Raw genomic sequence first — 13,580 nt, 5'->3', positions numbered from 1 at the left:
AGCAAGCCTATCTCTAGTTTAACTTGACTCACATAATTGGAAGATTGTTCCAATAGTTCTGCTTTATTTAAAATATGCGCTTGTGTCACGAATTTATTTATTTTTCTTGAAACAATACCATGTTGTATTTTAAAGTTGTGTATCCATTTTGATGAAGTCGTAAATAGTTGAGAAGGCAAATGAACTACCTCTCTTGCTTTCAAGGCCCATCTCTTTAGATCTAAATCGTGAATGGGTAGATTTCGATCAAATGCACTGTTAAATTGTTCTAGAACGTATTGAGAGATATATAACAATTTATCAGTCCTTGACCCACCCTTAGCAACTTGTGCTTCCCATCGGTACAATTGTGTTACATTTATAACTTTCTTAAATCGGTTTTTAACTGATTCTATATTCCTTCTTTTCTTTTGTTCAGATCGCCAAAATTCAATTACTCTCTTCTTATAATCAATGTCTACAATTTCTCTGAATTTTGTATCGTCTTGCATAACTTCCGAAACATCTTCTGGATTGTCTTCAACTAAAACAGCATCAGGAATCACACTAGCATCAGTACAGTTCAAAGTATCATAAGTCTCTTTAAATATATCAAAATTGATAGCGTCTTTTATCAAATCTGCAACTTGAGAAGCGAATGATCTTTCTTCATCTGTTATTCTAGATTCTATATTGTACACTGGGTCCTCGAAAGTGAGGCATAATAACTTTAAAATATTTTTTGGGTTTAATGACATTATGAAATTTTACAGATTAACAATGCTTTAATAATATTATAACAGAGATTCAAAGTAAATTCATAGAAAGCAGAGTTTATGATTGTAAGCCTAAATGAAATTAACACAAAAAATAGTCGTGGGAACAAATGATGGAAAAGTGCTTGCAATAAATACTTTCCGAAAGAATTTTGAAAACATTCACGAGAAACAGCAGTCGTAAGAACAATTGACGTAAAACTATAAACAATGAACACTCGCCCAAGTACAGATGTGAAAATGATAATTGAAGGTATATTCGAACGAAATTCACGAGCAAGATAGCTCATAGCAAATAAGTGATCAAGAAGTAATTTTGGAAAATGCTTGCTCAACGACAGTCGGGAAAATAATAATTGATCATATGTCCGAATGAAATCCTAATACAAAATAAAGAGTAAAAGATATTGTGGATAACTCCAGAGTAGCAATAAAAATTTAAAAAAATTTGAAAATTTCTAATATAGCATGAAGGTAATGTTTAACTTATAATTAGAGTGACATTTTATGTTTTCTTATCTTTACTTCTATTCTGAAGTTACTTACAAAACTTTTTTCTCCTTCTTATTTTTTCTATAAATTTGCGCCTATTTTCCCATTACATCAGGTTTTTTTTCTTTTTTTAGGAAAATAACGCAACAAATCAATTCTGAAGACAGATTTAGAGTCAACGCATAAAATTACTGATTATAGATACAGGATGTGGTCAAAGTCCGGCAACGGCTAATTATTTCCAAATTTAATTGACCTTGAAAATCGACCTCAAGGTCGACTTCAAGGTCGCCATCAAGTGCATCACTTTGAACTCTACAACTTTGGTCCTAAGCACTTTTTTCAGAAAATGTATCGTTTCAGAAATAATTAGCCATAACTGTTTCCACCTCCAGGGGTTGAGGGGTGCTTTCTATCCCTAAAAAGCGTGTTAGCGAAACAAAAAAACACGTATTTAATATTTTTCGGTGTTTAATAAGTATGTTAAGTTTCATTCAAATCGGTGAGTATCAGTTGGGTAGTGTTACTTGTAAGATGCATGGTTTTGTGTCAATTTTAATTGTCATTATTCTGGGACTAACGGGGTTATAACCCAAAACGCTAGGTTGTAGATGTTTTGGTATTATCACGGCCACTCCTTGTACTGAGTCTGCTTGATGTCCAGAGAAATATTTATTTATTTTTTTTTTCATGTTTCCACGGGAAATAAAGATCCCTTTAGTACACAAAAAAGTAATACAATAGATTTGAGTAATTCAGCAGAGTTGCAAAAAAAAAAAACAATATGAGATTAAACGGTATAGAAAAAATACAAATAAAAGAGGATATCTATTAAAGACAGCACAATAGAGAGCGCTTAAAAGAGTTTAGTGGCGGGTGGAAAAAATTCACTCGATTCGAAATTGTTTGCCAATAAGCACAATCTATTTAATGGTTTGAATTTACCATATGATGTAGGATGCAATTCCTCATTAAAGATTTTATTGGTTCTGAGGGACCTGGTTGGAACATGCAACTTAACGATTTAATAAGTTCGGGCAAATGATACGCCCACTAAGTAATTTGTATAAAAATAGCAAGTCTAACAAGTAAGGTTACCTTTGTGTGACTCACCGATTTTGATAAAACTCGGTATACTTGTAAAGTAGTCAAAAATAATAGACACGTATTTTTTTATATCGGCAATGGTGCAATTTTAAGGGTGAAAATTCACCCTTATATTTATAAGCCCAAGTAAGTAACTCGTTACATTTAAGCTCGGTATTGAAGTTATTTTTGATTTTTGGAGATTATAAGAGATTTTCATACTGCTAAAAGCAAATCCAATAAAAAAATTCAAAATGGCGCATCCAATATGGCGATTTGATAAGTCAATCTTATATCGCTTTTTGCCGAACTCAGGAATAACCGACGAGGAGGTGGTGAGAGTTTATTCCCACTTTTTTTTATATTTTTATTATAGTGTTTATAGTATTATGTTTTTTTTTATTATAGTATTTATTATAGTATTTTGTATTTTTTTTGTATATCATTTCTGCAAAGATTATAAAAATGAAAAAATAAACGAGAAGTATAATTAAATTAAATTAACGTAATTATAATTAAATTAAAGAAATCAATAAAAAAAGTTTTTTAAAAAATTTTTAAATTAAACATTAAAAAAATTAGAAATAAAATTAAAATATAATAAAAATACAAAAAAAAGTGGGAATAAACTCTCACCACCTCCTCGTCGGTTATTCCTGAGTTCGGCAAAAAGCGATATAAGATTGACTTATCAAATCGCCATATTGGATGCGCCATTTTGAATTTTTTTATTGGATTTGCTTTTAGCAGTATGAAAATCTCTTATAATCTTCAAAAATAAAAAATAACTATTATAATACCGTGAGCTTAAATGCAACGAGTTACTTACTTGGGCTTATAAATATAAGGGTGAGTTTTCACCCTTAAAATTGCACCATTGCCGATATAAAAAAATACGGGTCTATTATGTTTTACTACTCTACAAGTATACCGAGTTTCATCAAAATCGGTGAGTCACACAAAGGTAACCTTACTTTAAGTAGATTCTTCTGTTATCCAACGTTGATATTTTCAAATTATCCAACATAAAGTCATATGTATGGTCCAAATACCTCATTGGCTTCTCCGTAAAAAAGCTAACTCTACGGAGGAAACGATGTTGAATACGCTCAATCATCAAGCAATATTTATTCTGGTAAGGAGCCCACACAATGGCGGCATGCTCCAGCACAGATCTAACCAACGAACAAAACAGTAATCTTAAGGTACTTATATTTTTAAAGTATATACAGGATCGCGCAATAAATCCAAGTTTTTTAAATGTAGAGCTTGTGATGGACTGAATATGTTTATCAAACGATAAGTCAGAACAGAATAATACACCTAAGTCGCGAGCAGAGTCAGCTACCGAGAGAGGGCTATCATTTAAGATGTAATCATATAGACTAGCATTTTTCTTCCGATTAAAATGAATCACATAACACTTGGACAGATTGAAATGTAACTTGTTGAAGTGACTCCAAGAATCCAAACGACTAAGATCAGATTGTAACAGACGAGCATCGTCAGGGTTATCAACCCGACAAAATATTTTTAAATCATCTGCATATAATAAAAATCTGGAGTGTTTAAAGACGTCTTTAATATCATTAATAAATATGTTGAATAACAGGGGACCCAGATGCGAGCCTTGGGGTGGCATGTATAATTCTAGAGAAGCAGTTTTTAAATTTAATAATCTGAGATCTATCAACCAAGAAACTCGATATCCACTTCAACAAGCCACCATCAACACCAAATGCCTGCAATTTATGCAATAATAACTTATGATTAACACTGTCAAAGGCTTTCTTAAAATCCGTATAAACTGCACCAACTTGGGAGCCCTCTTCAATAACTGAATTAATGTAATCCTGGTATAAAAGAAGATTTGTTATAACGGAGCGACCAGCGATAAAGCCATGCTGTTCATCAATAATTATATTCTTAAATAATGAAGCGAGTTTGTCAGCGATAATATTTTCAAATAATTTTGGCATAAGACTGCTTGCTTATTGGTCTGTAATTTGAAACAATGGTCTTATCGCCAGCTTTAAATATCGGAGTCACGACCGATAGTTTCCATGGTTCCGGAAAAACGCCGCATAATAAAGATTTGTTGTGAATTATCCAAAGAATTCTGGACATAACAAATTTACAAGATTTGAGAAATGGACCGGAGGGATACCATCAATCCCAGGACCAGAGTTCGACCGCAAGGCATCAATGCAATCGAAAACATCACCAATAGTTATATCAATGCTTGATAAATTCAAATCATGCTCATATATTACATTCGTACAATGGGCATTAGAGTTGGAATAAATAAGAGGATTCAAAATAATCAGCGAAACTATTTGTAATGATAGAGTCATCATCAATGTACGAATCATTGTGGTAGATATACGTAGGCGATGCTTCCGATTTCATTATAGAACTTATAAAGCTCCAAAAGATATTCGTGTTATTAGATATCGCATGTTCCGATCTCTGCACATAATCCCTATAGCGCTCCGCAGAGAGAGCCTTACATTGAGCTCTTAATTAAGAAAAAATCAAATAATCAGTAAATTTATATGAATTTTTAAATAGGAGGTGAGCTGCTTTTTTCGCTTTCGTAAGGGAAATCAACTCTCCGGAAAACCACACCGGATATTGTGATCTGCTTATGATTTAGACGAATGTCGACAAAAAGCTGTTCGACACACGTCACTGTCACATTCAAAGCACGACTGAGTAAACAATTTCGAACCGCAATTAAAACACCGCCTCCTCGCAAGCAATTACTGTTAGCAGAATTTCTATCTAGACGAAACACATTAAAATCTTCCAATCCTAATTCCATATCCGTAATACTATCATTAAGCCATGTTTCCACAAAAATAATAACGTCAAAATCCTCCGAGGCGGAGGATATTGCTCAGCGCAAGTCACTTAACTTCGTCCTTAAGCCACGCACATTCTGGTAGTAAACTAAAGGGGAATAAGTCAGTTTTTTGTTGCTGTGTTCAAGTTTATGTCAACGATCTTGGGCACACCATTTTTAAAACGAATAGTTTTATTAGTCATGCCCGCTTCTTTTAATTCCTTTAGTTGATTTTGGAAATCCTTGAAGTGCATTCTCTGTTTTAATGTTTGATCTCGTGCAATTTTCACGGGACCGGAATAATGTGATTTATTTCGTAGAATTGTCAGGACATCCAGTTTATTAGGCAGAGAGACTCGCAAGGGTCTTGAGTGACCTTGACGTTTTCTACCCTGCCTTATAACTCTAATATCAGGAACCCTGTCCGGTGTGATCTTCTGAATTATGTTTCTGACGAGATCCACGTCCATACCGCCTTCACCCTTCGATTCATCCATATTGAAAAATATAAGATTTGTCGATCTTCTTTTCCTTTTATCTAGTTCCTCAATGATATCCTCCTCTAAAGGAGGAGGGGAGACCGAAGGAGTAGATTTGACCAACGAGTTTTCAAGCTGATCAATCCTGATGGATAGGCACTGCAGATCATCCTTAATCTTGTCCATATCGGCCCGATAAAGCTCTCTCAGCTCTTCACGAAAATTAGCGAATTCCTCACGTATTCACAGGAGGGGTGGGAGGTCATATTACAATTTTCACACACAACAGGCTTGACAACTACCGTGCCACAGCCCTTGCAAGTTTTTTTTCCGTCCATAATTAATGCAGACTATATGCAGTTAGAGATTGCAATATATGAGGTATAAATTTTCCGTGTATTAAAAACAAACAACCGAATTATCACAAAATGATATAGGTCCAACGGTTGAAAACGAGACAGGTAAAGATCGAAAAATAGATAGAGCAAAACAAAAATACGTCCGTCCTCTACTGATGTTGATACTCTAGTGAAATATATGATGTTTCCATTTTTCGAGGTGAAGTGTCCATTGCTTCTCCAGTGTGTCTCACATAGACCGATTATATTGATGCTCTTAATGTTTTTGACTTCTCATTCTATGATGTCTAGTTTGCCAGGATGTAGCTTAAGACCTTGAACGTTCCAAATGGCGATTGCAATCCTTTTGCGCAGAGATAGCCTCGCTCGCCCCGCTTGTGAGTTTCGAGAACCTCCAGATCTCCCCATAGCATTCTTCCCCGGAGATCCGAATGGAGGAATATTTATACTCCGGACGTTTTTTACCATGAGACAATCCATGTAGTTCTCTTGGGAAAGATACTAGAGGTAGTTTCCCGTTGCTTTCCTCTAGGATTTTTGAATAGGTTTACTCCTAAGGATAGGACGTGGATAGGGTTAATAGGTGGGCGGATGGGAGTGGGTTAAGAACTTGGTTCCCTTCAGTAGCAGGAGAAGGAGAGTAACCAAGAGCTTACGTGGGCAGAGTCGCTAGTCCTGAAGCGGATCTGTTCTCTACTGGGATTGCAGAGAAGTATCCGTCCGTTACCCCAATTCTTTGGCCGATTGTAACTCCAAAGCAGTCAGCATCGGAGGAGTTGTAGGACACTGTAAAATGATGTAGCTAATTTTTTCCGACAATTCTATAAACTCTAGCATATTGTATGTGAAATTCCACCGTGTTTCGACACTTTGGATTAACTTTAAGTCCAAATGAAATCGTAATTGGTCTGCAGCAATGACTGACTTTTTAAAATATGTAACAATAGCTTTTATTTTTGTACAGAAACCTTTTACAATGCTATCTTCTTCAATAACTCTTGCCAGAACTAAGTTTAAGATATGTGCAAAACATGGTAAATGCTTGTCTATACCAAAATCATCAATATGGCCATTTTTATGTTAATACCATTATCTGACACTGCAACCGGCAGTAGATGTTCCCGAGAAAAGACCATCGACTGGGGTTGCTGGCACGCTCGAGACGACGCCGGATTCCACCCAAGGACAGCGACGGAGGAGTCTGGATTGATCTGCAACAGATAATGTAAATAGTAGTTTTAAGTATGTTATAAAAGTTGATATTCATCTATTTTAGGCTAAGTAATAACGCGGTATATATAGAGTCACGTAAAATTGAAAAATACAAAAAAGTTATTAGTTAGTAAAATGTTATAATTAAAAATAAAGATATTTAATAATTAGTTACAGAGTTACAAAATACGCGTCTGTAGAAGTGTATATGAATAATAAGAACTTTAATTTTGTTAAAGATACAATTTTTAGTTAGCAATACTCGCAAGTCATTAAGGACTGCAGTTATATATTTAAATTACGTTTGTTTGGGTTATGAAAACACGTTGACATGCGAACTTTCATTTATTTAAGAATTCTAGTTGAGCTAACACACAAGTGAAATTTAGTTTAAAGTCGATATTGAAATACACTCTACAGAGCACGCTAAACAAAAACATATTTGATTAAGAGGATTAATTAAAAAAGAAAAAGTTATAAAAATTATAATAAGTAAAAATATTAAAAAATTAATTAGAATACGAGCGCGACAATTGGAATGCGTCTGCGGCATCCCAAACAGCTGTCTCACGTTGATTTTAAATTATAATTTAAGAGATTAATCTCGAAGTGACAGTATGATTACAGTGAATTAATTTTAATTTTAATTTATTATTTGAAAATAATTGGAATACATTTATTTTAAGTTTTTAAGAAAGCAAAAGCCATTTGCACAAGAATAATTAACAATTAAGTATATTAAGATAATTAAGAGAAATACTGATGAAGTTAAATCGCGAGAGAGGTAAACAGAGACAGGCGCGGGAGCATTAGGCGAGTTAAACTAAAGCATTCCAATAAGCGAATCGATCGCGACGCACTAATATTATTGCGATTCGTGATATGCATGGGTGAATCAATTAGGCAAGCGAGACGGCTAATTGAATCTCATTTAATTCGTAAAATAAAAGATAAACCCGAGCGGAAAGTTAATTTATTAAACAATTTTAGTTTGATAGTAGTAAACGCGAGAGCGAGGATAATCGCGAGAGCGCGCGTTAGATTTTTAGTTTATCGCAATAATATGCACGAGTTCAGACGCGAAGGTTAAAACGAAATACGGAAAGCGCGACTTTACGTATTAATGTATATATGTAAATATTGTTAGCATTAGGTTTTATTGCGAGAACGACGCGAGAGATACTAATGAACCGCGAATACGCGCAAAACACGAACATCCGCGGGTTTATTATAAATTAATAATTAATTATTAACGCGAGGAGACCGCAACGCGGGCAGTAGAGCGGCGAACGACCGAATGCGCTGATTGGCCAGCGGAACAGCGGCGGGGCGATAAGCGCTATAGGCCCGGAGAGCGACGGTGTGGGAAACGTCGGGGATTGGCCGACGCACACACGGTGGAGAGCCGGGGTATATAAGCGCCGATTGCAAGAAAACCAGTCCGTGGTAGAACCCTTGAAGGGTGAACGTAAGAACGAAAAAACGAGTTCGTGGTAGTTTTGAGACAAAGCAGAACGACGAGATCACGAGTGCGGAATTCGGACAATAGTAACTCGTTCACGCGATAATCTTTTCCCCGAAATAATTGTTAACACATGTGATGCAAGGAGCGATTCGAAAATAATAGTATCGCGAACGAAGCGAGCAATAACGCGAGCGAAACAGTGATCGCAATTCTGTGTAAGAAACGCTAAAACATAAAAAAAAAGAAAAAGTGAACAATATTAAATCGTTGTTGTGACAAGAGACTGTTGAAACGTTACTTACCCTGAGATCCGGATCCTTGGTAATATCCCACGACGAGTCCTAGTTCTATGTCCGTGGCGACGAGTTCCCTCGATGACCTGCAACAGAAAAAGAAGAGATTAGCGTGGTGATAAGGTGACGGGAGAGCGGAGAAACTGCATCACATTTTCAACACGGATCCAACGCGAGAGTTCACGCAGCAGCAACCCACCTTGGTATTTGTATAGGAAAAAATACCTGGCGATTGTAGCAAAGACGAAAGCACTGCAGCCTGATGGCCTGGTAAGCTCTGCATGCGTAACGTTTGCACTGTCGGTCCGGTCACAACACAACCACTATAATATTTGCAATGTGTATATTCCATTCATCTATTAAATTTAATAGCCAATTTTTCAAATATTTGGATTGATGTCTTTCCGTCAACTCAACAACGCCAATTGTAACAGCTTTATGCTACTCTCCTACTAAGAAGTGTTAAGCCCAGAAAACTTTTCGTATTTAAAGTTTCAGTCCAAATATCAGTAGTTAAAGATAAATACTTTACTTCTGAACGTTGTGTTTTCATCATACTTGATAAGAGTGCGTATTTCTCTTCTATAAGATGAGTAATGTTTTTTCTACTAAGGATTTGGTATAAAGGCAGTACTGCATAGGGATTGCAAATTTATTGATTTTTTCAATTACCGATAATTCGGTAAAATTTTCAATCGATACCGGTTTATCGGTAATTTACTGATATTTTTTATTTTTAAAATGTTACTAACACTAAAAATAAAAAACAGTAAATATTAATATTAAATATAAAAATTCTATTCTAAATTTTATTCTAAATATAAATATAACATAAAATATAATCAAGTAAATGAAAAACAATGCTTTTAATTTAAAAACATAACATATTTTATTTATCATTTTTTCTAAATAAGTGCGCAAAAAACATAATTTATCGTTATTATTATTACAATTTATATAAACATAATAATGAAGGAATACAAATAATATGCAAATAAATTTGTATTTTAAACATAAATATAATAAACATGAAATATAATTAGTAAACCAAAAACTTTTATTTTAAACACTAAGAATTTAAAGGCTCTTCTATATTAAATATAAATTAAGAATTAAATTGGCTATAAGAGCCGTACGCGGATTTCGGTGCGTTGATTCCAACGAAAAATTAAATTTTGTTGGAATCAATGCACCGAAATCCGCGTACGGCTCTTATAGCCAATTTAATTCTTAATTTATATTTTATTTTAAAAACTAAAAGTGTAAAAATAAAAAATTTTTTTTATTTATCAGTTTAAAAAAAAATATCCACATAAAAAATATAATTTATTGAGACTTTTTGGTCTCCTAATTGTGACCGGATTTTTGTACAAATTAATCCAGCCGCGGAAAAGGCCCTCTCAGATTCGGTGTTGGTCGACTTGGTCAGTAGGAAATCATATACCATTTGTGTATATTTTCCTCTTATTTTTTCTTCTTGAAAATACGTCAATTCTTTTTCGACGATCTTTTTTAGATTTTTAGTTTTCTTTTACATTAGAATTGGTTCTTCATGGGATACTTCAGTTTTCTTTTTTATTAGGAATTAAAGTTTTTCTTTAACTGATAACGTTGATGTTGATGGAATTGACATTAAACTCACAGAATCTTCGAGATCGATATCATTAATCTCTGATAATTCAGTAGTATTTTCTGTTTCGTTTTTATTATAAATGCGTTCAATTAATTCCACGATTATCTTTATTATTACAGATTTGCTAGTTTTATTAAAAATTCCGTAATCTTCATCATTCGAATTTTTGAGTTCATAACCATAAAGATATTGCAAAACATCGGAATAAGAAGTTCGTCGTTCTTCTTTATACAATCTATCAAAGCATTTTTAAGTTCATTACTTAAAAACGTGTTTTGATTTATTAATACATCAAGCATAAATTTTAATGTAACATCATCGATATACAAATTAACATTTTGAGAACATAGTATTTCTACAGCAACTTTTATCGGTTGTAACGCTAATATTGTATTAGAGAGCAATGTAAGTTCATTATCGGTAAAGGTAATTTAATTTCAAATCTATGAGACTTTTTGTAACACAATTTTGAATAATTGAAAAACGTTCTAACATATTTAATAAACTATTCCAACGAGTTTTAGAGTCTAATATTAACGAACATTCTTTATCGAATTCTTCTTTTACATGTTTTTGTAATATATCGTAGTTTTTCGTTGGTGATTTTCGAAATATTTTAACTACTTTACGTATCTTTGCTATTAGAGAACTTAATTGTACATTTTTTAAAGAATTAAATTGAGAATCAATAGACATGTCTTGTCCTATTTGTAAAACTTCATTATTTTCATCGTCATCGTCTTCGTCGTCACAGTCAGAGTTCTCACAGTCATCTGTATTCAGTCGGGTAGTTTAACAGGTTCTTCGTCTTCAATTTCTTCTAAATTATTTTTTACTATAAAGTACTTTGATTACAACTAACTGTATTCCTTGTGCAAGACATAATTGATGATCAAGAGACACGGTAGTGTCTCGCGCCAAGTTTAATAAGCGTAGCGATTGCGAGGCATGCCGTGTGTATTATACGCGAGTCGGACAGTTGAGAGTATCACATATTTCTGATACGCAATAACGGCTGAAGCGATCGAGTTCTTACTACGCTCAATCGATAGATTGAGTTTAAATTATATAATAAAAGTGCCTTTATTTATTCTCTATGTGCTTTATAAACGGAGATATTATAATGTAAAGTTTACTTTTTATAAAAAATTGATCAAGTTTGGTCGTCGTCGTCGACCTTCTCAATGCGCATGTACCAGAAAATGTACACTTCGAGCATTCATTGCAAGACAGCGTTGATGTCGCTCCATGAATGATGTCGTTAGGTTATCAGTTTTGACAGTTTTGATTTGACACATAGGTTCAGTTTTAATGTAGGTAAATAATAATAAAGAATTTTATATTTATAGCACTATTACGAATGCTATGAGCTATTCTCTTTATATTATTTATTATTATATATTATTTGCTTTCATTCATTTTCTTATTTTATATCAATAATTATATATGTACTTATGAAGAAATAATAGAGTGATAGTTATAAAAGAAATATAAATTGCTTTCTTGTCATACTACCATCCTATTATTTCTTTATAAGTATGTAATTGTTGATATCAAATAAGGTATTGAATAAAAGCTAATAATATACAATAAATAACGTAAAGAGGAAAGTTAAATAATATGCATTTTATTTTATGAATTAAATTGTAACAAATGATTTAATTATATATATAATATATTTATTACTTATATATATGTATATATATATTTTAACATATATATATATTTTTATATATAATATATATTTTAATATAATATTCATGTAACGTTCTTCTTTGTGCAGGTCTTTAATAGACTTAAAGAGGAGAAGCAATTTGATTTATTTAAGAAACTGATTGCAATTGGCGGAGATGTTGGTGAAGAAAATTTAGGACTGTTTTCGCAAGATTGAACAACCCTGATAAACACAGTACAAATTGTCTTTCACTTGTCAGCCACTAAATTAGACTTTGAAGCTGATCTGAAGAGTACGACAAACATTAATTTGTTAGGAACTCGTAGAGTCGTTGAACTCTGCCGGAAAATTAAAAATGTCAAGGTAAAACAATATGTACATTAAATAAAGAGACATTTGGTAAAAAAAGAACTGTATTTATGCATTCCTTAAATAAATTTATTTCAATATTTTAATTAGCTTTTGACATTTGACATTTGTTTAGGTGCTGGTGCATGTCTCCAGAGCATATGTTAATGCAATGGTGCACGATGTGGATGAAATACTATATCCTGCATCTGCAGATGTGAATTCAGTTCTGAAACTGGTTAATACGTTGGACGTTGCTGCTTTAAATGCAAAGACATCAGAAATATTAAAAGGTCATGCAAATCCTTATACATTCACTAAACATTTGGCCGAACATGAAGTAACAAATGGAGGACTTCCAGCAACTATTGTGCGTCCTTCAATGAGTAAGTTTATGCTTGCTTATCCGACATGTATATTGTTATTATTGATATGATAATTTTAAACTTAATTTCATATATTTAGTAATAGGAGCATGGAAAGAGCTAATTCCAGGATGGACAATATCAAAAAATGGACCGCCGGGTTTTATAATGGGTGCCAATAAAGGTGTTGTGAGAAGATTGCCAGTTGCGGAAAATCTTGTTTACGATTACATACCAGTAGATATAGTAGTGAACAGCCTTATTGTCGCAGCTTATAGTGTCGATCGGGACAGGTAATTTTAGACAAAAAATTTTATGCATTTTTATTTTATGAAAATATAGTATGTTTTCATTAATGCTAATATTTGAGTTTTCTGAAATAATGTATGCTTTTAGTGACAAAGAATTGTATTGTAGCGTATTTGTACGCTGGACTTTGCCGTCCTCCACACTTGCTCGCGGTTATTCTGGCTCGAAAGCTGCGTGGTCGAGAATTCTGTGATTCTCTCGGTTATCTTTAATAAATTCACAACAGGGAGATCTGATCACTTATACACTTTATTCGTTCTTTAC

General features: G+C 33.4%; 1 protein-coding gene and 1 pseudogene across 1 annotated transcript; one reads left to right on the top strand and one right to left on the bottom strand.

Annotated features, from left to right (window-relative positions):
* Positions 1–6,666: 6,666 nt before the first annotated feature.
* Positions 6,667–9,269, bottom strand: LOC145948673 (uncharacterized). Its single transcript, XM_083058296.1, has 4 exons — positions 9,186–9,269; positions 8,996–9,072; positions 7,104–7,227; positions 6,667–6,802 (listed from the first exon to the last, which is right to left on the bottom strand). The coding sequence occupies exons 1-4, from the start codon at positions 9,267–9,269 to the stop codon at positions 6,740–6,742; spliced, it is 348 nt and encodes a 115-aa protein (XP_082914422.1). The 3' UTR covers positions 6,667–6,739.
* Positions 9,270–9,575: 306 nt separating this feature from the next.
* LOC145948674 (putative fatty acyl-CoA reductase CG8306) lies at positions 9,576–13,300 on the top strand (annotated as a pseudogene).
* Positions 13,301–13,580: the final 280 nt, after the last annotated feature.

Source organism: Prenolepis imparis, unplaced genomic scaffold (assembly GCF_030444845.1).
Source record: "Prenolepis imparis isolate NDT839.2.m4 unplaced genomic scaffold, iyPreImpa1.0 SCAF_560, whole genome shotgun sequence".
Taxonomy (NCBI): Eukaryota; Metazoa; Arthropoda; class Insecta; order Hymenoptera; family Formicidae; genus Prenolepis; species Prenolepis imparis.
Note: the sequence above shows the minus strand (reverse complement) of the source record. Positions and strands in the feature narration are given on the sequence as shown.